Consider the following 22925-nt stretch of genomic DNA (forward strand, 5'->3'; position numbering starts at 1 on the left):
GAGCCTTCTCGGTAGTGGCGCCTGCCCTGTGGAAATAAGCAGCTATCTTACCTTTAAAAGACATCTGAAGGCAGCCCTGTTTAGGGACGTTTTTAATATTTAATGCTGTATTGTTTTAAACACTCGATTGGGAGCCTCCCAGAGTGGCTAGGGAAACTCAGCCAGTTGGGAAGGGTATAAATAATAAATTATTCTTATTAAAAGGGGGGGGGAGGGATCTGGATCCATCTCTGCCTAGAAGTCACACCCTTTGACCTCAAACCCAAATGTGTAGTGACTGATTGCAATTGTAGCTAGGTTAAAAGCACTCTGTGCATGCCCAGAAATACTTTGTTGAAGGGGCTGGTTTTCATAAGCAACCCGACTACTGGCTTATTCATTTTTTCCCACATAAGCCCTTCTGTGTGCAGGATTTCAGGGTGAAACTTGGGCATAAATTGCTTGATTCAGGGAAGCAGCCCACAGTATAGGAACATGCTGTCGGTCCATCTGGCTCAGTATTGTCTACCCTGGCTGGCAGCAGCTCTCCAGGGTTTCAGGGAGAAAGACCTCTCCGAGCCCTACCTGGAGATGCCAGGGATTGAACTCTGGAGCCATTACATTCAAGGCAGATGCTCTACTATGGAGCTATGGCCTTTGGCATGGTTATGGCAGCATGGCCCCCTTGCCAAAGGAAACACAATTGTGGATGTCACCATGGGCTGGAACTGTGCACTTTCTCAGTTTGCACAAAGGAAGAAAGGCCACGAGAGGTCATGAGTTCCAAGACGCAACTGATTTTTCCAGACCAATTTGAACTGGCCAATAAATGTTGGGCTGTTTTTCTCCCTCCCACCCTGCTCATATCTTTACTTAAATCATGGGTAGGCAAACTAAGGCCCCGGGGCCAGATCCAGCCCTATCGCCTTCTAAATCCGGCCCACAGATGGTCTGGGAATCAGCGTGTTTTTACATGAGTAGAATGTGTCCTTTTACTCAAAATGCATCTCTGGGTTATTTGTGGGGCATCAGAATTCATTCACCCCCCCCCCAAAAAAAAAATATAGTCCGGCCCCCCAAAAGGTCTGAGGAACAGTGGACCGGCCCCCAGCTGAAAAAGTTTGCTGACCCCTGACTTAAATACTTATAGCAGGGATAGGGAACCTCAGGCTCTTCCCACTTCTGCCCTTGGTGCCATGTGGCCCTCCAGAGATTGCTTTGAAAGGAATGTGGCCCTCCAGCTGAAAAGCTGTTCCCAACCCCTTGCTTAAAGGTAAAGGTAAAGGGACCCCTGACCATTAGGTCCAGTTGTGGCCGACTCTGGGGTTGCGGCGCTCATCTCGCTTTACAGGACGAGGGAGCCGGCGTACAGCTTCTGGGTCATGTGGCCAGCATGACTAAGCTGCTTCTGGCGAACCAGAGCAGCACATGGAAACACCGTTTACCTTGCCGCCGGAGCGGTACCTATTTATCTACTTGCACTTTGACATGCTTTTGAACCCCTGGCTTATGGTCTTCCAATTTGGTTGTTTAACACTGCTTTCTCTTTCAGATTGGCGATGACCTGGGCACTGAGAAATTCTGCGTCGATGCCAACCAGACAGGAAACGGGAACTGGCTGAAGTATATCCGGGTGGCCTGCTCCAGCGAAGAACAAAACCTAGCCGTGTGTCCTGTGAATGACCAGGTATGATCTGGCTCCATGGAATCCACTTCTCTTCCCGGTGCCATCTTGTGTCTCTGCTGCTGTGATGAACCTTTGGGGGCCAGTTGGGCAGTGAGAGTGGAGTTAAGTGTATCACAGGAGAAAGTTCTGATGATTTATCATTTGAATTGATAAATGGTTGCATTTAAAAAGAAAAACCAGAACACCACAGCAAAGTACCCCAAGTTTAACACGCAACAATATTCTCCAGGATCTGCTGATTTGTTACCACACCAGATTCAAGGCGGGACCAGATTACCCACTTGAGTGCATTGACCTGAGGAACTGGCACTTTTAGAAGTGGGTCCATGCTGGCGAGAAATCAAACTTTCCTTGTTATCTTGGGATGTAATAATTAATGATGCCAACTTGCAGCTGTTGTAAGGGTTGCGAACACATTGTGCATTAGGGGAATAGGGTTCCCAGGCCTCCAGGTCTTACCTGACAATAATTCATAATGATAATTTTATACCCTGCCCACATGGCTGGGTTGCCCCAGCAACTCTGGGCAGCTAACAGCATGTATAAAACATATAGTGAAACATCAGACATTAAAAACTTCCCTAAACAGGGCTGCCTTCAGATGTCTTCTCAAAGTTATGTAGTTCTTTATCTCCTTGACATCTGATGGGAGGGCGTTCCACAGGGAGGGTGCCACTACCAAGAAGGCCTTCTGCCTGGTTCCCTGTAATTTTGCTTCTCGCAGTGAGGGAACCACCAGAAGGCCCTCAGAGGAGAACCTCAGTATCTGGGCTGAGCAATGGGGGTGGAGACACCTCTTCAGGTATACTGGGCCAAGGCCATTTAGGGCTTTAAAGGTCAGCACCAACACTTTGAATTGTGCTTGTCACCATTTCAACAATACAGTCATTTGCCAAAGGGAAGAAGAGGCGAGCAATCTATTTCATCTCTGTGGGTCTCCAGCAAGGGCAGGATCCTGTAGCGTACTTTGGCGACAAAAAAAAAATCAAATAGAGGAACTTAGCTACTGTCTTGGTGAGCTCCTGGTCTCTCCCCTGTAATAAGAAGTGTATAACCTCCGTCTCTGCTTTCCATATTCGAATACATTGGTTGTCTAGAAATTGTTGGCAGAGATCATCATACATTTTACATTTAAGGGCCATGTGAGCTAGAGTTTCCACCAGGTGGGCATCACATGGGCAAATCCTATCTCCTTCTGCCATACCTGCAAAGGAGGTTAGAAGGATTAGAATTGAACCTAGCCAGCGAAAAACAGGCGAGACAGTCTGTGGGCAGGTAGGGTCTCAGCCAGCGTACCAGATGGAGCTGGTAGACAGCTACCCTGGACACAGAATTGACATGCACAGTCATGAGTCCAAAATGACTCCTAGACTGCACACCCGGTCCTTCAGGGGCACAGCTACCTGAAGTCTCCAGGTTTGCTTCAACCCTTCCAGATGGCTGGTGGAAGGCCTGAATTTCCACGTGGGCAAGAGTATCTAATAAGCAAGAGTATCTAATAACAATTTTAAAAATCACCAAGAAGACATTGCATGTAGCTTGTAGGCTTCAGCCTGGCAGGAGCTGGCTGCACTCTGAGGAGGCTGCCCTCCTCTGCTCCCCTCTTCCAATTAACCTCCATCTCCAGGATCTGCCCCCATGACATCACCAAGCGCCATTCCTAGGTCTCAGGTTTGGGCCCTGGAATTTCAGAGCTTGGGTTGCTCCTGATTTGGCAAACCTAGACAGGAACGGGAGCCTCCTGACAACTCTCAGCACCCTTAACAAACTATAGTTCCCAGGATTATTTAGGGAAGGCCATGACTGTGAAAGTGGTATCACAGTGCTTTGGATGTGCAGTGCAAATGGCACCTAGCCCATCCAAGCGCAAAGGCTGCACTAGTTAATCGTTGATTTCAAATGACGATCCTGAGTGAAATGCAGAGGTAAGACTTCCACCTATCAAATTAAAATCCTGGCCCTTTCACCCTGGATATCTGCTTATTGCCATTCTTGCAAATTGAGCATGGCGAACTACTTACCCCTTGCTTTCGGCTTGCAAGGCAAAATACCTGCCATCACACTGTATGGTTTTTAAAGAAGCTTGTGGTGTGTTTTGGATGGGGGCAAGCCTCACTTCTCTCTCCCGGACTGGGGCAAATGGCAGGTCCAACTTTCTGGATCATTTGGCTCAGTGGTTTTTCATTCCTGTAGGGCGCCTACTGAGGGAAGGCGGCAAAAAAAGGCAGGGAAACCCTCCTGCAACCTGTTGATACTCTGCTCTTTCTAGAACACACAGTCTTCTTGGATAATGGGCAGGGGAGCAGCCCAAATGGTATAGAGAGCCAGTGTGGTGTAGTGGTTAAGAGCAGTAGACTCATAATCTGGTGAACTGGGTTCGCTTCCCCACTCCTCCACATGCAGCTGCTGGGTGACCTTGGGCCAGTCACACTTCTCTGAAGTCTCTCAGCCCCATTCACCTCACAGAGTGTTTGTTGTGGGGGAGGAAGGGAAAGGAGATTGTTAGCCGCTTTGAGACTCCTTCGGGTAGCGATAAAGCAGGATATCAAACCCAAACTCTTCTTCTTCTCTTCTAGAACAGCTCCTTCCACGTGTTTTCTCTCTGGCTGGAAACAAGAGCTAATGGGAGCCAGAGCAGCTTGCAGTGTGAGCACCCATGCCGCTGTAGATTCTGGGGAAATGGGTTTGGCAGGTTTCTTGGAGTGCCGCAAAAACCAAAAGCGCCTTTTGAGTAGTGGCAATGGTGGCACTTTGGCTCATTTCAGATGTAACAGCAAAATGCTAAGTCATAAAAAATAAATAAAAAAACGCTGATCGGTTCTTGAGCTTTAGCAGTCAAAGTCATAAGAGAAGTCACTGCTGCTGCGGATGCTTGAAACTGCAGTTTTAGTTTCAGAGCGTTAAATAGCATTTAGTTTGACTGAAGCCTGAGCTGTCCATCTCCCTCACCCCAATATCTTATTAAGCTGTTTACGCTTCAGGGTTGTTGTTTTTCTGGTGTGTTTTTTCCTGCACTTGGCAAAACATAGCTATTGTCAATATATGAATATGTATATATTATATAGATACGCAGTTTCTGATATCGAGTGTTTTTTCAAATGTATGTTGAAAACCGAAAGCTAGCACTCTTGAATCAGCAGGAAGCACTTCCACTATGACCACTGCTGAGTTGTTTTGTGACATGACCAGGTTTTGAGGGGGAGGGGCGGGAATCTCCAGTAAATAGATGATTAAAATATGATTTCAGGGTTTTATTACTTATTACTTATTTATTTATTGTAGCTGAAACGAGGCTCCCAAAGTGAGCATTCAGATAGAAATTTTGTTCAGTATGATCAGCTCGTTTGAATGGTCAGCTAGCAAAGGTAGGAAAATAAAGAGCACTTTTCAAAAGGTACAACCCTAGAGTGGGGTGAGTGGCTTTCTTAATTTTGAAACATAAGTGACATGCTGGCAAGAGAGGAAATTCATTGATTCTAGAGGAGGAGGAGGATATGTTAGGTGTGTTAAATAGCCGAAACCCATTTCAACAAAACAATTTCTGTATTTCTTCTTCCTTTCCTCTTCCCCCTGCAAAAAATAAAATAAAATAAAATGACGTCACAACGTTCTTTACCACTTGGTTCCAAAAGGTATTTCTCTGCCAAAACTACTTAATTCCTTTTGGAAATCATTTTGGAAGTGAACCGACAGCGAGGCTCTAGTCGTTTCCCCTCCTCAGATCTCTTCAGTTTCAGAACTTTGGGAGGGCTGCTGTAACAATGAATACTGGGGGAGAAATAACCTCTGAATACTTCATATATGTGTCTGCCTATCTAATCCAGCCTTCCCTAGCCTGGTGCCCTCAAGAATCCAGGCGTTTGTGACTACAAATCCCATCATCCCCAGCTAGTGCAGCCAGCTGTGTACAGGATCCCAGCCTGGACCAATAACATTTGCATAGAACATCATTCAGTGTCTATATTTACCTAAACCCAGAAGCCAAAACTCTAAGGGGCTGTAGTGGATAGTGGAAGCTGTGGCGTTGCTTGGGTGGTGTAGTGGTTAGAGTGTTGGACTAGGACCTGGGAGACCGGGGTTCAAATCCCCACTCAGTCATAAAGCTCCTTGTCACCAAGCTCCTTGAGAAAGTTGGGCTAGAAAGACAATAACTTAATTAATTAATATGGGATGTTTGTATCTGCCCATTGCAGTGCAGTCTTAGCTATGTCTACTCAGAATCAATGGTGGAGTGGGGGGCAGGAATGCCAGGTTGAACCCACGGCTGTGCGTGCCATGCAGCATGCATGGCCCTGGCACCAAAATTTGTGGGGGCCCGGACCTTTTATGGGGAATTTTGTGGGCACCTAGGGCCCCAGGGAGTTGGCAACTGTGGGGGGGGGGGAGATTCGCTTTGCATTTAAAGGTGAACCTACGTAATTCGTGCGTTCTGATACAATGCACGAACCAAAACACAGCCGTTTGCTGTTATCTGAATTTTGCAATGCAGTTCTCTAGCCAAGTAAAGTGTCCAAAAATGGATACATTAGGGCAAAGTGTCCAGAAAAATGCATATGTTGCTGAAAATAGCATGCAAGACTGCAGTATATTCAGACAGTTGCATGGGAAATGTGCATCTTAGGAGAAGTGCACGCTAACTTTCTGATCATTTTTCACGAGGATCAAAAGAGAGAAAGAGAGAATTCACAAACTTGGTGTGGGAATGTGGAGAAGGGAACTTCCGGGGAATTCTGCTTCCCCAGAATTATGTCTGGTCTCTGGCAATCTGTTGTTTCTATTGATGGATTGTGGCAATGTCCACCATACCCTTTAGACAATTTCACTGAGGTAGCTTATATTAGCAAAATTATAATTTTAAAAAATGCAACAAAATGGTTAAAACAAACCTAATAGATAAAAGCAGCATAGATTAAAAACCTAGGAATTAAATAATAATAGTAATTGCCTGGAGCCAAAATGACTTAAAAAGTGATACCAGGCAGGCCTCCCTAGGAAAATTATTCTATATTTGGGGTGCCACTACAAAACATGTCCTCTTTCTGTCACTGCACTGCAGATGACAGAGTCACAAGAAGAAAGGCCCTGCTGTCTGCCTGTTAGTCCAGGCTTATTCCACTATGAGCTGAAACTATTCTTTTTCTTCACTTTCTTACTCATTTCCCTTACCTGCCTAACTTCAGCAAAGTTACTATAGCCTTTGTCTTTGGGTCATAACTCTGGGACCAGCTCTTATACCGAAAATCTGGTTCAGAACTATATTTGAGCAAAGGATCTTTTAATTCACATTTACATTTTGAGTTGTAAGAGTATCACACACAATATATGCATACATCTAAACTCAAGATTAAAGTACCTTCAAAATAATATTTCCAAATAGTTCAGCAAATTTATTTCCCAGTAACCAAACGGTACTTACATTTATTACTTCTCCTTCACAAAGCATTTCAGATTATTGGCATTTCCAAGGGAAAATTCTGATCAAATTGCCTATTCCACTAAACTACCAAGAGATTTTCATGAAGCAAACAATACCTGTCTTTATCCATTATGATTAGCAATGTTTTGAGAGTACTGATATTATGCATTAATAATATCTGCATTTATCACCTTCCCAAGTGAATACAGTTTCACCATAAACACATCATTCAACATTCTGTTTAACTCATCTTTCATAGTTTCATCTCTTGCTATTATTATATGCACAATGGATTTTCTGGCAACCTCTCAATTGTAAAATATTTTACGTAGCCAAACATGGCTCAAAAGACAAACAAACCACCTAGCCAAACAGACACCATTTTGGGGAGATATACGTATGAGATATTATGTTACATTGCTAAGTATTCTGATAAATCCCTTTGCTCGCTTCTAGAATTTCTGAATCTCCATTCATCCCCACCAAATAGTGATATCACCCACCCACAGTCTCGTCCATCTCCAAAATGTGTATCTCAAATGCCGTAAAGGGGAGGTTCAGAACTAATTAGTGGATACTGCATACTTACTTGGCAGTGAATGGTTTTTGAAACCTGACTATGTCTGGCAAGCTGTTCTGCATCGGGTAAGACAAGGTACTCCTCTGTTACATGTTGTATTCCCCCCGCCCCCATTCACCCTTGAATTTTCTTTAAGTTGCTGCATCTGAGAGCTTTGTTATATATTTCCAATAGTCACTGGTAGGCATTATTCAGCAAAGATGCATATTTCCCACGTGCTTCTGAGACATTTCATTCATTCATATTTCTACACTTTAATCATTTCTGGTCCAGTTCTTAGACTGGTTGTGTGTTTCTTGTATTGACACTAGCTAAAATAATTATGCTCTGAGGTATTAAAAGCCTTTTTATCAGTTTCAACTGCAAACTCAGGAAAGCAGACGTCCTGAGGTTGTTCTGGCGTTCTGACCCCCCAGTTTTTGCTAAATGCATTTACCTATATTTCCGTACTTTTCTTCTTTCAGATCTTGGGGTGAGGCTTTTTGCGGCATTCTGAACTTGGTATGAGCATCCAAGAGAACGTACCATACTTCAGAAATGCTGTTTTTATTTTTCACGACAAGAGCAAACATTTGTAACACCTACTGTGGAATTAGCAAATTATCCAAATGATAAAAATCTTTGTAGTTAAAAAGAGAAGCCAACACATACTTATCCTCAATAATTTCCAATGCCTTTTAAAAAAATTCAAGTTCGCTAGTTGCCGAAGAAGACAGAATATTCATGCCTCGTCCACATTGTCAGAAATGAAACGTTCTTGTAGCTGCAGTGAGGTGACATTAATTTGTGAAAACTACAAAGAGACCCCAGCTTCCTTAAAAGGCTAGTGCACTGAGCCTAGCATGTGCTTTCTTTGACAAGCACCTAGTCTTTCAGATTCACATAGCAGCAAACAGATTATTTCAGCCATGAATTGCTTGTGTAGCACAAAACTATAGATGCTGACTTGAAACAAGTTTTAGGATGGGACTTGCTCCTAGGTAAGTGTGTCACAGATAGTATCCTTAAGGACACCTTAGAAATCTTCTCTCTCTTTCTCTCTTTTTTCAAACGGTGAGGAGGAAGATGTTGAAATGGCAGAAAACAGAGTGAAACCAGTAAAATGTAAGCACCTTGACCAGGCAGTTCACAAACCAACAGAATGCTATGCCTAGAAATAATAATAGCAGCAATAGAAATTGCATCAAACTAAGTTCTACTCAGAGTAGACCCACTGAAATCAGTTGACCCAAGTTAGCCGTGTTCATTAATTTTAGTGGGTCTACTTTGAGTAGGACTGGCATCGGAGTCAAAATAATAATGGTACTAAAAGTAGCATTAATCCCTGGGATATTTATCCCTGTTGAATGTGTTCTAATCCAAGGAATTATAATGAAGAGGGAACTGGGTTCTTGTTGGTTGCTGAGTTTAAAGTTTTGTGGGTTTTTTTATCTGTTTTCTTTTTGTTTTCTCCACCCCTCAAAAAAAAACCTGAGGAAGTTTTCAGGCAGTTTCGAAACTCTGGACGCCTGACTCCCATAACCCAAACATCCTTTTCCTTCAAATTGCAAAGGGGCTGCAATCTCTCTCTTACATTCTTAGCGTAAGGAGGCTGGTTTGATAAGAGCTGTGGGTGTGTCTCGGATGTGAAGATTTTAGGTAGCCGAGAGAGGATGAAGTGAAAGGAAGACTTTTGCAAGAGAGGGATAATCTGAATTGAGGATGCTCTGTTGCAGATAGAAGAATCCCCCACACTCTGCACACACACACACACACCCTCTCGGCTTCCTGAGGCCCATAATATCTGCTGTTTCCCTCTAATCGCGTACAGAATGGTTTTTGTGGTCAGCTCTCTTGATTCCGGATTAAAGCACAGGGACCCTCTAAATTTAACCTGGGTCTGTCCGATGGGGGATCTTGCACAGCAAAAGCAGGTCAGCGATTTCATTGTTGTTTTTTCTCTCTCTTCCTCTCCCTCTCCTCAGCCCAGCTTTTGTCACCTTGTGTTTGTCAATATGCCTGCATTCTGTGGAGCCTTTAAACCTCTGCTTTGCAATGCAGTGTAGATGGAGAGGGGCTGCTAGGGGCTTCTTAACTTTGAATTGTGTCTGGGCCAGGATCTAAAGGACAGCGGACCTAATTCCAATGAAGCTTGAAATCAGTACAACTGCCAACGCATCATGCTCCAGCATCATGCCCCTTTCCTCCACCTCACTCGGGAAACTTAATGAAGTTTTAGATGTAGGAACAAAAGGCCATCGGAAGCTGCTTTCTACAGAATCAAATGATTGGTTCATCTAGTGCAGTATTGTCTACCTTGACAGATAGTTGTTCTCCAGGGTTTCAGTTAGGAAATATCCCTGGAGAGATGGCAGAGATTGATCCTAAGATCTTCCACACGAAAAGCAGGTGCTGTCCTGCTGAGATACAGCCCTTCCCCATGTTTTTTGTAGGGATGGGGGAAGAGATTAAATTTGCTTCGAATTGAAATTCCAACCCACCCGATTTTCACTTTCCAAAATATTTACACAAATCAAAACACAGCCATCGTTCAAAAGGTGCTCTTTCTCTGATTTTATTTGTATTTTATTTTTGCAATGCACTTCTCCAGCCAAGTAATGTGTACAGAAATGCACGAGCGATGATGAAAAATTCACTGAGGATTGGAAACTTTTCATTGAGTATTTAAAGAACTACTGCAGCGAGATGAAAATGCAAGCATGACTTGAAATATGAGCAGCAGCAGCAGCATGTATTACTAAGATAAATAGGTTAAATTGAATGAATGGAATAGTATAGGCAAAATATGCAGCATTTAAGGAAACTATGGAAGGGGAGGACGGGAAGCCAATTGACAGAGTAACTTATGGTTTAGGTTAAAATTTGTAAAGTGTTTTTTTTCTCTGTGAAAAATTACTAAATAATAGTTTTTTTAAAAAAAGAAAATGCGCATGCTAGGGTTAAGTCTGCATTGAAACACACATATTAGTAAAAATAGCATACAAAAAATGCATTATATCAGGGAATGTTGCTTTGCAAAAAAGAAAGAAAGAAAGAAAAGGTTGCGTCAGAGAAAGGTGCGTATTATTAGAAACGCTAACAAATTTTCTTGAGGAATTGAGGACTGATGCGGGATTGTTGAGAACTGGACTTAAGCTTAGGAAAATGAGAAGGTGGAGGAAACCAAAACTGACAGTCTCAATAGACATGTGTCCCCCTAACAAAATGTTGCGTCTGTTCAGAGTAGGCCCATTTAAATTAATGGACACAGCTAACTTAGGTCCCATGAATTTCACTGGATTTATCCCTGAGTAAAACCTAGCTGGAGATAACCCATCCACTCTGAAATTCAACCTTCACGAGATGAGATTACCGGACCGATCAACTTCCCCCCTGCTCCCAAAAGAAAGCTGGAGATGAACTTTGCAGAATTCCCCTTCAATCTCAGCACTCTTTAAAAGTTGATCTGTCCCCCATATTCTCCCACAGTGTGCTAGGAAGGATTCAACCTCGCCTGCCATGAGGTTGTGATCGTTCTTATCTGACTGAGTGGGTGGTGCCTTCTGGAATGAATTTCTATTCATTCTTTTTTCCTGCATTAAAAGATGCTTACAAGGGATATTGCTGTTGTTTTAGCTTCAGTTTAGCACTTAGGTTTATTTGAGGAATAAGGTCCTTCCTTTATGTATCCACCTTCAAGGAAGCTTTCGAGAGATGGCTCTAACTCTTGCTAGGTGGAAGGAAGGAAGGAAGGAAGCGGTAGGATATACAGTATACCAGTTTTGGGGAAGTGATTCCCTTGCCGCTCGACATCCTTTTCATTGGTAAACGGTGCCCTCTAGCGGGAGAACGAAAAACGCGGATGCACCCCCTCAGAGAACGTGAGAATGCCTTTCAAAATAAAGGTCCATAAATCCAACAAGTTAAAAAGCAGCAGTTTGTGATCCAGCCTTATCCATTTATTAAAATTATATCTGACAGGCTATTTGGCTAAATCTGGGTGAGATGTGTCAGAAATGGGTTCACTTTGAAAAGCAGAGGGTAAACCAAGACAGAGGAGAAACAATAGTTGTTTTGTGCCTATAAGGCCAACAGGGAATGAAATACTGTTCCTTCTGTCTTGCGCTGGGTGGTATATATCACACACTGAATGAATCATTCTTTGAGCACAACGAATTTCAGCATTTCCTCGGGAGTTGCTTAGAGGAATCACCAAATATCGGCTAAAACCAAATTCAGAGCGAATTCACAGCTTCTGAAACAACTGTGTGATTTTCAAGGGAACATTTGGTAGTGGTGGTGAGGAGAAAAGATTATAAATTATCCCCAGGGCCACTGCATGCCACCAAAGTCATTTTGCTTCTGAGGAACAATAAGATTAGTAGTAGCGATATATGTGCAGCCTATGTTGTTACATAGACTTTATTCTGTGTTCTGCTGTGTTGTGTTTTAATTGTCGGTGTGGATTGCACACCGTCATTTTAATCTTTGTTTTGTAATATTTTATAACATATGTGTGTTGTTAAGCATTCCAGGAAAAAGGACAGGATAAAAGAATGAGAAATCAATAATATTGCAGGTTGCTTTAGGTTCTTATTGCAAGTTTCTTTCTTTCTCTCCCTCTATCTACACCTTTATAGCTACCTGTTTCTAAGAGTGCCACTTCGCATGACAAAAATTAAAAGCAGATCCCTCACATGGGATTCTAATATTAAGAAACTTAAACTAGTCTTCCCTGACATGTTGCCCTCCAAATGCCCTTGCGGGTACTTATTAATTACGTACCACTTAATGGCAATATTGGCTTCTAAGTGGTTTACAAGTATGAAAGCCAGCAACACAGATATTAAAATATAAACATCCATACTTAAGAGACACACTGAAACAATCCCATTAAAGCATTAAATATAAGCACCCATAATTAAAATTGGGGGGGGGGGACAATTCCATTAAAACAGTACACCAATTAAAACAAGAGATGAGAGGTCAAAGGTGGAAAGATCATAGGAATGCCTGTGTAAATAGGTGCATCTTCCAAAGCCAGCGGAATGCCAGTGCAGATGGAGCTTCTCTCATTGGACGCTAGCTCCCATCCTCCCTGGCCATTGGCTGTGCTGGCTGGGGTTGATGGGAGTTGGAGTCCAGAAGCATCTGGAGGGCCCTAGGTTGGGGATGGATGTTTTCGGGGAGGGAAAGGGGAGGAAACCACTGTTGGCTCCTGGTTTTCCAGGGCAGGTGGGCATTGTGCTCTCAGCAGGCTCTCGTTTCCTGAATGTGTTCTCCATCTCCTCCTTATCACTGTCATTGCTGCCCACTCCTATCTTTCCACCCATTCCACACCAACTCTCAAAGCAGGCAAAGGCTGCTGCTCTATTTCCCAGCAGAGGTAAGCAAGCAGCACATTGAGGAAAGAGTGGACCAGGAAGCTCCAGGGATTGGCAATGGGCCCTTACTGTGATGTCAGGCCCTGCTGCCAGCCCTGGAGGGAGCACTAGAGGTGAATCGGAACTAATGCAGTGTCAAGAACTTTGGACTGTGTCCAGTGTTTATGGTTGTTGTTTGGTCGTTTAGTCGTGTCCGACTCTTCGTGACCCCATGGACCAGAGCAGGCCAGGCACGCCTGTCTTCCACTGCCTCCCGCAGTTAGGTCAAACTCATGTTTGTAGCTTCGAGAACACTGTCCAACCATCTCGTCCTCTGTCGTCCCCTTCTCCTTGTGCCCTCCATCTTTCCCAACATCAGGGTCTTTTCCAGGGAGTCTTCTCTTCTCATGAGGTGGCCAAAGTATTGGAGCCTCAGCTTCAGGATCTGTCCTTCCAGTGAGCACTCAGGGCTGATTTCCTTCAGAATGGAGAGGTCTGATCTTCTTGCAGTCCATGGGACTCTCAAGAGTCTCCTCCAGCACCATAATTCAAAAGCATCAATTCTTTATGGTCCAGCTCTCATTTCCATACATAACTACTGGGAAAACCATAGCTTCCTATTGAAATGACTAGACCTAACTTAGTTCTATTAATTCAGGAGGTCTACTGTGAGTCAGGCTTAGTTGGGTGCAACCCTTTATTTTGGTGAGTAAAGGTTTGCTTGCTTGTTTGGAGTATTGGTCATTAATTAGCAAGATAGCATGGATATCTAGCTATATAAGTTCTCAGGGGAAATTTCCCCATCTCTCAGGAGGTTGCCATTTCCCATCATGTCATAGGCCGCAGGTTAGGCTCAGCTATATCTCCCAGCTCCTCACTCTAGTGAAGATTTCTGTTTAGAAAGAGACTCGCGAGTATTGAAAGACCAATACTGCAGCTGCTGCCTCTAGTTGCAGTCACCAGGCTGTGAAACATCGCACTGTGGGATGTGTCAAGCCACCTGCACCTTTCTCTCTGTGGAAAGGTCCCCTCCACTGCGGGTGCTGAGAATGCAGTCTTAGGACACTTGCGTCAAAAGCTAATATGCTGTTTTTGCAAGGCTGGTTGCACAAAACACATGAGCTTATTTTTTTGAAGTCAGGACAGGTATTTGCAAGCAGCAAAAGAACAAGAGGGGAAAGGAATGCATCAAATATAAACCAGGGGCATGGTCTTAGAGGGTTCAGTTGTCTTTTAGTATTATTATTATTATTATTATTATTATTATTATTATTATTATTATTATTTGCAAACATTTTCATACTGCCAATGTTAAGGAAAAGTATCCCCCCAGTGAACAGCATAAGGGGTTGTAGATAATGCTAGACCTACTCAGCCCAGTATACCTGAAGTAGTGTCTCCATCCCCATCGTATGGCCCAGACATGGAGGTCCAGCGCCGAGGGCCTTCGGGCGGTTCCCTCGCTGCAAGAAGCCAAGTTACAGGGAACCAGGCAGAGGGCCTTCTCAGTAGTGGCACCCTCCCTGTGGAATGCCCTCCCACCAGATGTCAAAGAGAAGAACAACTAGCAACTTCTAGAAGACATCTGAAGGCAGCCCTGTTTAGGGAAGCTTTTAACGTTTAACAGACCACGGTATTTTAATACTTTGTTGGAAGCCGCCCAGGGTGGCTGGGGAGACCCAGCCAGATGGGCAGGGTATAAATAAATTATTATTATTATTATTATTATTATTATTATTATTATTATTATTATTATTATTATTAGCACTGCAACCCCATAGTTGCCTTTGACTGGACTTAACTGTCCAGGGGTCCTTTACCTTTATGTTTACCTGAGCAGCCTAAGCAAAGCCCTGCTACACCTTCGGTCTCTTTGGGGCTTCCTCTGCCCTCACCTACATCCTCTGCAGGCTCCTCCGATCTCAGGAAGGGTCTCTTCACAAGCCACGAGGGCTCTCCAGCTCTCTCCTGCCATTTCCTGCTTTGAATCTATTTCTATCCTGGCACTATGCATATACATGGTTGCGTACGAGGGAAGAGTGCATAAGTGAGGGGGACGCCTGTATTTTAACCCCCCCCCCCGGGGGGGGTTATAAATTGAGCAATAATAACAAAATCTCTCCCATAACTACTAGCATTGTTATAAATTTAAATTTTCAGTTATAATGCAGGGGGAAAGGGCATAAGTTTGGGTATATTTCTGGGACTCAGTCATGCTGCAACAGTTGGCAGCAGTAATGAAAGAGGGGAAATTGCAGGAGGGATCTTGTCCTCAGGTCCTAATTGTGGTTCTTCCACAGGCATCTGGTTAGCCACTCTGGGGATAGGATACTGGGCTAGATGGGCCATTGGTCCAATCCAGCAAGTTCTTCTTGTGTTCTTATGTGATTCATTTTCAACACTGAGTGATACACATTTCTGCCGCATTTATAAGCTGTGGGTCTTCTGATTGGATTTCTTCTTTTGGGAAACAAAGTAAAGGGACACTGACAGTATTGTTGTTTTTTGTGGTGGAGTTACTTGACAACTGGCGTCCTGTGATTTGTTGAATTGTGGTCAAGATCAATTTCCCTCTCCCCCTCAAAGACAAAAAAAATTAATACATGGACAACATGAATTCATATTGTTATCCATGATGGCCTCAATTGTTTTCAAAGCACAAAATCAGTAGTACAACACAGACCTGTATCATGGCTGCACATTGGTTGTGCAACTGTCTACTTTGGGAATCGTTTTCATTACAAATCTTGGGCCTGTTGTGGAAGCTCTAGCTGGTACAGGATGCGGCTGCTAGACAGGGGGGTGGGCAGATGGTCAACCAGATATGAACCTCTTGCTAAAACATCTGCATCATCTGCCAATGTGCCACTGGACGAGTTTCAAGGTTCTTGTGTTGATATGAAAAACCCTTGAAAAACAAACAAACATGGGTATACTTTTAGGACTGCTCGACCCTTTCTATCCCAGCTCAATTTCTGAGATCATCCACCTCCACCCCACCCCAGTGGCAGTGGCTAAATGTAAGATGTGATTAATAAACTCAAGCAGACAATGATCTAGATTAGAAATGGCCACAAGTTTATTGATTACAGATATAGGTGGGGTTTTGGCTCAGGCATTGGGTGTAGATCCGTTCCAGCCCCCACCCCCGACAATAACAAAAATTCTTTAATTTAAAAAAGGTTAGGGAATTCAGCCCCCCCAAGTTCCTACTCAAAAATAACCCTGTTGTTAATGGTCTTTTATGTTTTATCACTATACAGCACCCTGATATTTTATGATACAGCAGAATAGAGGTGGTGTGGGTGTTGTTGTTTTTTACAAATAAATAAACCCAGTGCTAGCTAACATTCTTGAACCAGCTGCCTGTTCCATGTACTTCTCTATTGCCAGTAATTTGTGACTTTGGAGATGGTGGTTGGTGCAGAAGTGGGGGATTGTTGGTATTCATGACTTCTTGGGCTCTGCCATGACTGTATAGCTCCGGCATATAGGCAAATGGGTTTTCCGTCATTCACTTTGTGGCTGACCCACAGATCACTATTGCACGCTCATAGTTTGGCTTGCAGCTGAAGTGGATGAGACTGGTTGAGTGAGGAGCTTTGCATGTACCCATGTGGGATGTTGCTCCGTGCATCAGAGAGGAAGATTTCAAGCATAACAAAAACCAGAAGAGTACAAGAAGCATGATAGAGACCAATATTTGGGGTTGCATCTAATTCTTCTCAGAGTAGAGCCATCCTTCAGTGCTGAATGACATTGGGAGCCCCTTCTCACCCAAAGCTCTGTGAAGACATCAAAGCTATGCAGACCTTTGGATCATTCCACATATAGGGGTGTGTTGAAAACCTCTCCCTGGCAGGAAACACCCTTGGGGCACTGTGATCTTCACTCAGGCACAAGTGAGGAGACTTTTGCAAGGCCACTGACCAACTTCCCCCTCCAAACAATCCAAGTTTGTGTTTGCCAATCAGGAAAAAAAAGACATGTGCTTTGAGCTATATTGAATTGTGACTTTCCCTCCTCTGAGTCCATGAAAATCTGGCAAACTTAGCATATGAATAATAGACGGGAGCAGGGGTGGTGGGTGGGGTAGAAGCTGAAAAGAGCCAAGATCAAACAGATCAAGGGGCATTTTTTTCCCCCTCTGGGGGAAAAAAGGCCTTTAAGTCATACGAAAGTGACTGTGCAGATTTAATATTTTCTCTTCTCTTCTTCTCTTCTCTTCTCTCTCTTTGCAAATCTCTAGATTTATTATAAAGTTATTAAAGAAATTGAACCTGGAGAAGAGCTGCTGATGTATATGAAAGAAGGTACTTATCCGACTGGGAACATCCCACCCAGTTTGGAAGGTAAGAATTGATATGCGAACACACTCTGCAACCTTGTCCCATTTCCTTCAAGACATGAAGCTCCCCAAACATGCACACAACGAGCCAAAAATGATGAAGGAGTTAGAAGAACTCACCTGTGAGAAAAGGTTCCAACATGTAGGGTGTTTTAGTTTTAGGAGCAAATAAGGGATTGGGGACATGATAGAGGTAATTATAATTATGCATGATTTGGTAAAAGTGGATAATGCTATAAAACCCTGGGGTGATCCAATGTAGCTGAATGCTGGACAATTCAGGTCAGAAAACAGGACTGGACTCATACACACCTTCCATAGTTGGAATTTTCTCCCCCAATATATAGTGATGGCCGGCAAATTGGATGGCTTTGAAGAAGGCAAACTCAAGGACGACAAGGCTATCAGTGTTACTAGCCACAATAGCTGTGTCCTCCCTCCACTGCCAGAGGCAATATGCTTCTGAATGCTGGTTGTTGGGAATCACAAGTGGGAAGAGGCGTTCTTCTTGTGGACTTTTCATAATGGGCATCCGGTTGGCCACTGTGAGAACAGGATGCTGGACTAGACACTGCCTTGCCCCAGCGTGGCTCATGAAATGTATCATAAAGAGGAGGCCGCAGAGGGGATGCAAAGCATCGACACCTTTTTTTTTATCAAGCAGTTTGTGGAGGGAACAAATTGTGCAGCTTGCAATGCAGAACTGAAATGAAACTGAGAGCCGGCACCACAGTTCTTGGTATGGCAAGCCAAGAGAGCCAATGCACTAGAGTGTTTCTTTTCGGCTTGTTATTCTGCCCCATTGTGTGATTGCAGCATTTCCATCATGAGAGTGACGAGCTCTGCCAAGAAGTGGACTACAGTATCTGCATCCGCAAAGGGTGACGAGTTGGCAGCTATTTAATTCGTTTTCTTCATCCTCATTGCAGGAGAGCTATGCTGAGGAACTGATCTTTGGCATGTACACTACTCTCTGCTCTGTAAAATGCAATGCTTTTTGGCAGGGAGGCTGGGAGATCCTGCAGGCATGGTGGCTGCATCAGCAGCCTCGGGTGTGGACCTTTCTGCTTCTAATGTTGCCCTGTGGGCATGGGAAGGGCTGTAGCTCAAAAGCAGAGCATCTGTCTTGCATGCAGAAGGCTACAGGTTCTGTCCCCAGCACCCCCAGTCAGTGTAGGCAGACCAATGGGTTTGACTCAGTATAAGGCACCTTCCTATTTCCCCATGTCTTAAGAGAAGTTCCATAGCTCAGTGGTAGAGCACCCGCTTTGCATGCAGAAGTTCCCAGGTTTGATCCCCATCATCTCCAGGCAGGGCTGCCAGTCAGTGTAGACAATACTGAACTAGATGGAATAGCGGGTCTGACAAAGGAAAAGGCATCTTCCTCTGGGTTGAAGCCACAGTGTTACAGCTTCCATGCCACTGACCCATCCTCAGAACTGGGCTCTTAAGCCAAACTGCATGCTCCGAGCACCACGTGGTACAGTCCTTCCTGGACTGTAGGTGTGATGATACTGAGGAAGGCTATGAAACAAATGGGAGAAGTAGACTGCTTAGTTCTGGAAGATCTGTTGAGCATCATACATTTCATTTCATTCCAAAACGACACATTTCTGAATCTATCCGGGTGGGGCGAACCCCCCCCAAAACCCCATTTACCTTGCTTCCAACAATGTTCCATTTTTGACATGCCACAGTATTTATCTACCACCTCCTAATAGCGTATCAAGTAGCAGGCAGTTGCTGGCTAATTGCTTCCCAAACATAATAACCTATCATCATCAAACATTTGACTTTTTAAATACTTTGTCTTTCTTCTTTTCCTCTTTTTTACCCCCCCCTTTTTTTTTGCCTTCGACAAGGCTCGGTCTCTCCCCCCCACCTTGCCTTTCCAGTGCAACTCTGAATTGCACAAGAAAGGAAATGTTAAAATGTTCCACACAAAGATAATTAAAATCTTTTTCTCCAAGCCGCAGCCAAATGTGGCAGACCCCCTTATCACTGCAGGAATTTTGAGCAGGGCTCTTGAATTCCTTTGAGATACGGTTCTGGTAGATTAGCATGTAGATCCTACAATTATGTTCCCCTTGGTCTCTTTGAAAGCTATTACGGCCTGATGTAATTTTTTTTCTCCCCTTCCTCTTCTCCCCCGGTTACTTTCTCACTATGTCCTAAGTGTTCCTGATGGAACATAAGGCAGAAGCGTGTAACACAAATTTGACAAAGAGGGCAGGAAAGAATGACAGAAAAGAATTGCCTGGAGAGATTCAACCCCTCCCATAATGCCATGAGTCCTAATCTAACCCCAAGGAACATAGGAATCCACCTTATAACAAGTGTGGCCACTGGTCCATCTAGTGGTCTGTCTACACTGATAGGCAGCCTCTCTCAAGGATTTCAGCCATTATGATTTCAGGCAAAAGCCAGTGTTGCACAGAGGTTAGAGCAGAGCTTCCCAAACTGTGTGTCGCGACACGTAAGAGTGTCGGCTGCAGGGCTGGAAAGGGGTTAGCTTAATCTCTAGTTTGCTAGTAAAACTGAATTACTGTATCACAAAATGATGCATGTCTATAAAGTGGGTCACCAGCATGAAAAGTTTGGAAAGCTCTGGGTTAGAGTGTCGCGCACTTAGGGAGACCAGGGTTCGAATCCCCATGAAGCTCACCGGGTGACCCTTAGGCCAGTACCTCACTCTTGGCCGAACCTACCTCAAAGGGTTATTGTTGGGGTTGATTGGAGAGGGGGAGAACCTTACATGCCACTTTTAGCTCCATGGAGAAAAAGATGGACAGATGGATGGATGGATGGATGGATGGATGGATGGATAGATGATAGATGATAGATAGATAGATAGATAGATAGATAGATAGATAGATAGATAGATAGATGATAGATAGATAGATGATAGATAGATAGATGATAGATAGATAGATGATAGATTAGATAGATAGATGATAGATATAGATATAGATGATATAGATATAGATGATATAGATATAGATATAGATATACAGTGGTGCCTCGCAAGACGAAATTAATCCGTTCCGCGAGTCTCTTCGTCTTGCGGTTTTTTCGTCTTGCGAAGCACGGCTATTGGCGGCTTAGCGGCTTAGCAGCTATTAGCGGCTTAGCGGCTATTAACGGCTTAGCGGCTTAGCAGCTATTAACGGCTTAGCGGCTTTAAGAAAAGGAAACAAACTCGCAAGAACTCACAAGACGTTTCGTCTTGCAAAGCAAGCCCATAGGGAAATTTGTCTTGCGAAGTGACTGAAAAAACGCAAAACCCTTTCGTCTAGCGAGTTTTTCGTCTTGCGAGGCATTCGTCTTGTGGGGCACCACTGTAGATATAGGTATAGGTATAGGTATAGGTATAGGTATAGGTATAGGTATAGGTATAGATATAGATATAGATATAGATATAGATATAGATATAGATATAGATATAGATATAGATATAGATATAGATATAGATATAGATATAGATATAGATATAGATATAGATATAGATATAGATAGAACTGAGCCCGATACCTGGAGATATTGAGGATTAAATTTGGGACCTTTTCATGCAAAGCAGATGCTCTACCACTGATCTATGTCTCTCCACAAAACACTTACTGTCGTGCCTTCACACTAAACTCTGGTTTGGCTTACCGTTACGTGTGAACCAGCTCTACTAACATGCTTTAGGGCAATGGTGAGGAAGCTTTTCCAGACCAGGGGGTCCCATTTCCTCAGCTGTCGGTGTGGCAAAAGTATGGGCATGGCCAGACAACACACTTCTTTCTGGGTAAAATCACTAGGGGAGGATGCAGAACAGGGCCATTGAGGGGGGTGGCCCAGTGTGTATAACCTGTGGAGACTCCCAAGGTCTGGAGGGTCAGCCCACAAACCTGAGGCTGCACAGACCTGCTTTGAAGCTCCTGTGCTCCCTTCCGCATAAAGTAAGAGAGAGATTTAGAGCTCTATAGGGGTTGGTTATTTCCCACTGAGCAGTGTGAACTGTAGCATATCTGACTGCAGTAGGTGTCCTGTTTTGCACCCAACGCAGACTCCTAATGGATATCTTCATTCATGAGGCACAGCAGCAGACATAGAGTTAAAGCATGACAATGCAGAAAACAGGCGAGATGTTCAGAACTGAAGATGTCCCAACAGTGCCCACACCCTGCCCACCAAGCTTTTAAGTACAGTGGTACCTCGCAAGATGAATGCCTCGCAAGACGAAAAACTCGCTAGACGAAAGAGTTTTCCATTTTTTGAGTCGTTCCACAAGACGAATTTCCCTATGGGCTTGCTTCGCAAGACGAAACATCTTGTGAGTTCTTGCGAGTTTGTTTCCTTTTTCTTAAAGCCGCTAAGCCGCTAATAGCCGTGCTTCGCAAGACAAAAAAACCGCAAGACGAAGAGACTCGTGGAACGGATTAATTTTGTCTTGCGAGGCACCACTGTATGAGGCAAGATGCACTTGACCACGAGGCTCGCTCACTTGGAGGGGATGTGAGGATTGCAAGCACCCATTCATCCAGGGTGGGTGGGAGGCAATACCTGGTTCTGGGCAGCAAGACTACTCTCTCTCTCATTCATGCTCCTGATCATTTGCTGCTGCCTTCAGAGTTTCATCCCACCTTGGCTGCCCAAAGCCCTCCCCAGCTTCCATTTAGACCCTCTGCTCTTCCTGTAGACCATGGGGAAGAGCCAGCACCCGGGAACCCCCTTCTGAAGTGGCTGAAGTCAAAGCACAACAGAGAGAGCCCCCCCCCCATCCTCTGACCCCATTTCCCAGCAACCAGCCTCTCTATGGGCGACCACATGTCCCAGTTTGGAGAGAATGGTCTTCTCAGTCCAGTGTCAAGATAAGGAACCATAAAAAGAGAGTGCAGCATGGAACCTGCCCATCAACCCTTTAAGACCTAGACCCCTGTAAGACCTGGAACCCCTTAAGACCTGGAACACAAACTGAGCAGACACACCAGTCACCTGAGCCCTGTCATCCGCACTAAAGTGAGATGCCTTGTATTCCTATTTAAAGGATTATAGTTCTGTCTAAGTTTGTATTTGTACATGTGAATTAGAACATGTGAACATTATGGGTTGTATCCAGGGCTGGTACTACCTAACGTTGATGGACATGACTAACTTAGGTCATTAATTTCAATGCTTCTACTCCGCCCAGGACCTAGCTGTATACAGCCCTATTGAAATCACTGTCATCTTTCGCCTTCTGTTTTCAAGATCCCTGTCTCTCTTTTGGGGCAATGCAAAAGTGGCTGTATATAAAGGTTGTATCCAATGTAGTCCTATGCAGCATGGACCCATGGGGAGCAATAGATGTGAGTAACTTAGGTCCATTCATTTCAGTGGTCTACTCTGTGAAGGAATGGCGTTGGATACCACCACCACCACCCCTCTTATTTGTTCATCTTTTTAAATTGAATGTTATGGTTTGTTCTGTAAATATGAATAAGAACAGTTTTAAAAGTAGTGACAGGCTTTATATTAGCAGTAAAACTGTTAGAGGAAGCGAGTGAGCAAGAGGCTTTAATTACAAAGCAAGCTTCTGAAACTGAGGA

General features: G+C 44.0%; 1 protein-coding gene across 6 annotated transcripts in view; it reads left to right on the forward strand.

The window, feature by feature from the left end:
* PRDM16 (PR/SET domain 16) overlaps positions 1 to 22925 on the forward strand; it is a 459509-nt gene that overhangs the window by 394509 nt on the left and 42075 nt on the right. For all 6 annotated transcript variants that reach the window (XM_083512877.1, XM_083512879.1, XM_083512881.1 and 3 more), the window contains exons 4-5: positions 1532 to 1666; positions 17254 to 17356. In XM_083512877.1, the coding sequence (XP_083369003.1) occupies positions 1532 to 1666; positions 17254 to 17356 (238 nt within the window). The remainder of the gene's footprint in view (positions 1 to 1531; positions 1667 to 17253; positions 17357 to 22925) is intronic.

The sequence above is a fragment of the Podarcis liolepis genome (genome assembly GCF_965112155.1).
Source record: "Podarcis liolepis genome assembly, chromosome: 7".
In the NCBI taxonomy this organism is placed as follows: Eukaryota; Metazoa; Chordata; class Lepidosauria; order Squamata; family Lacertidae; genus Podarcis; species Podarcis liolepis.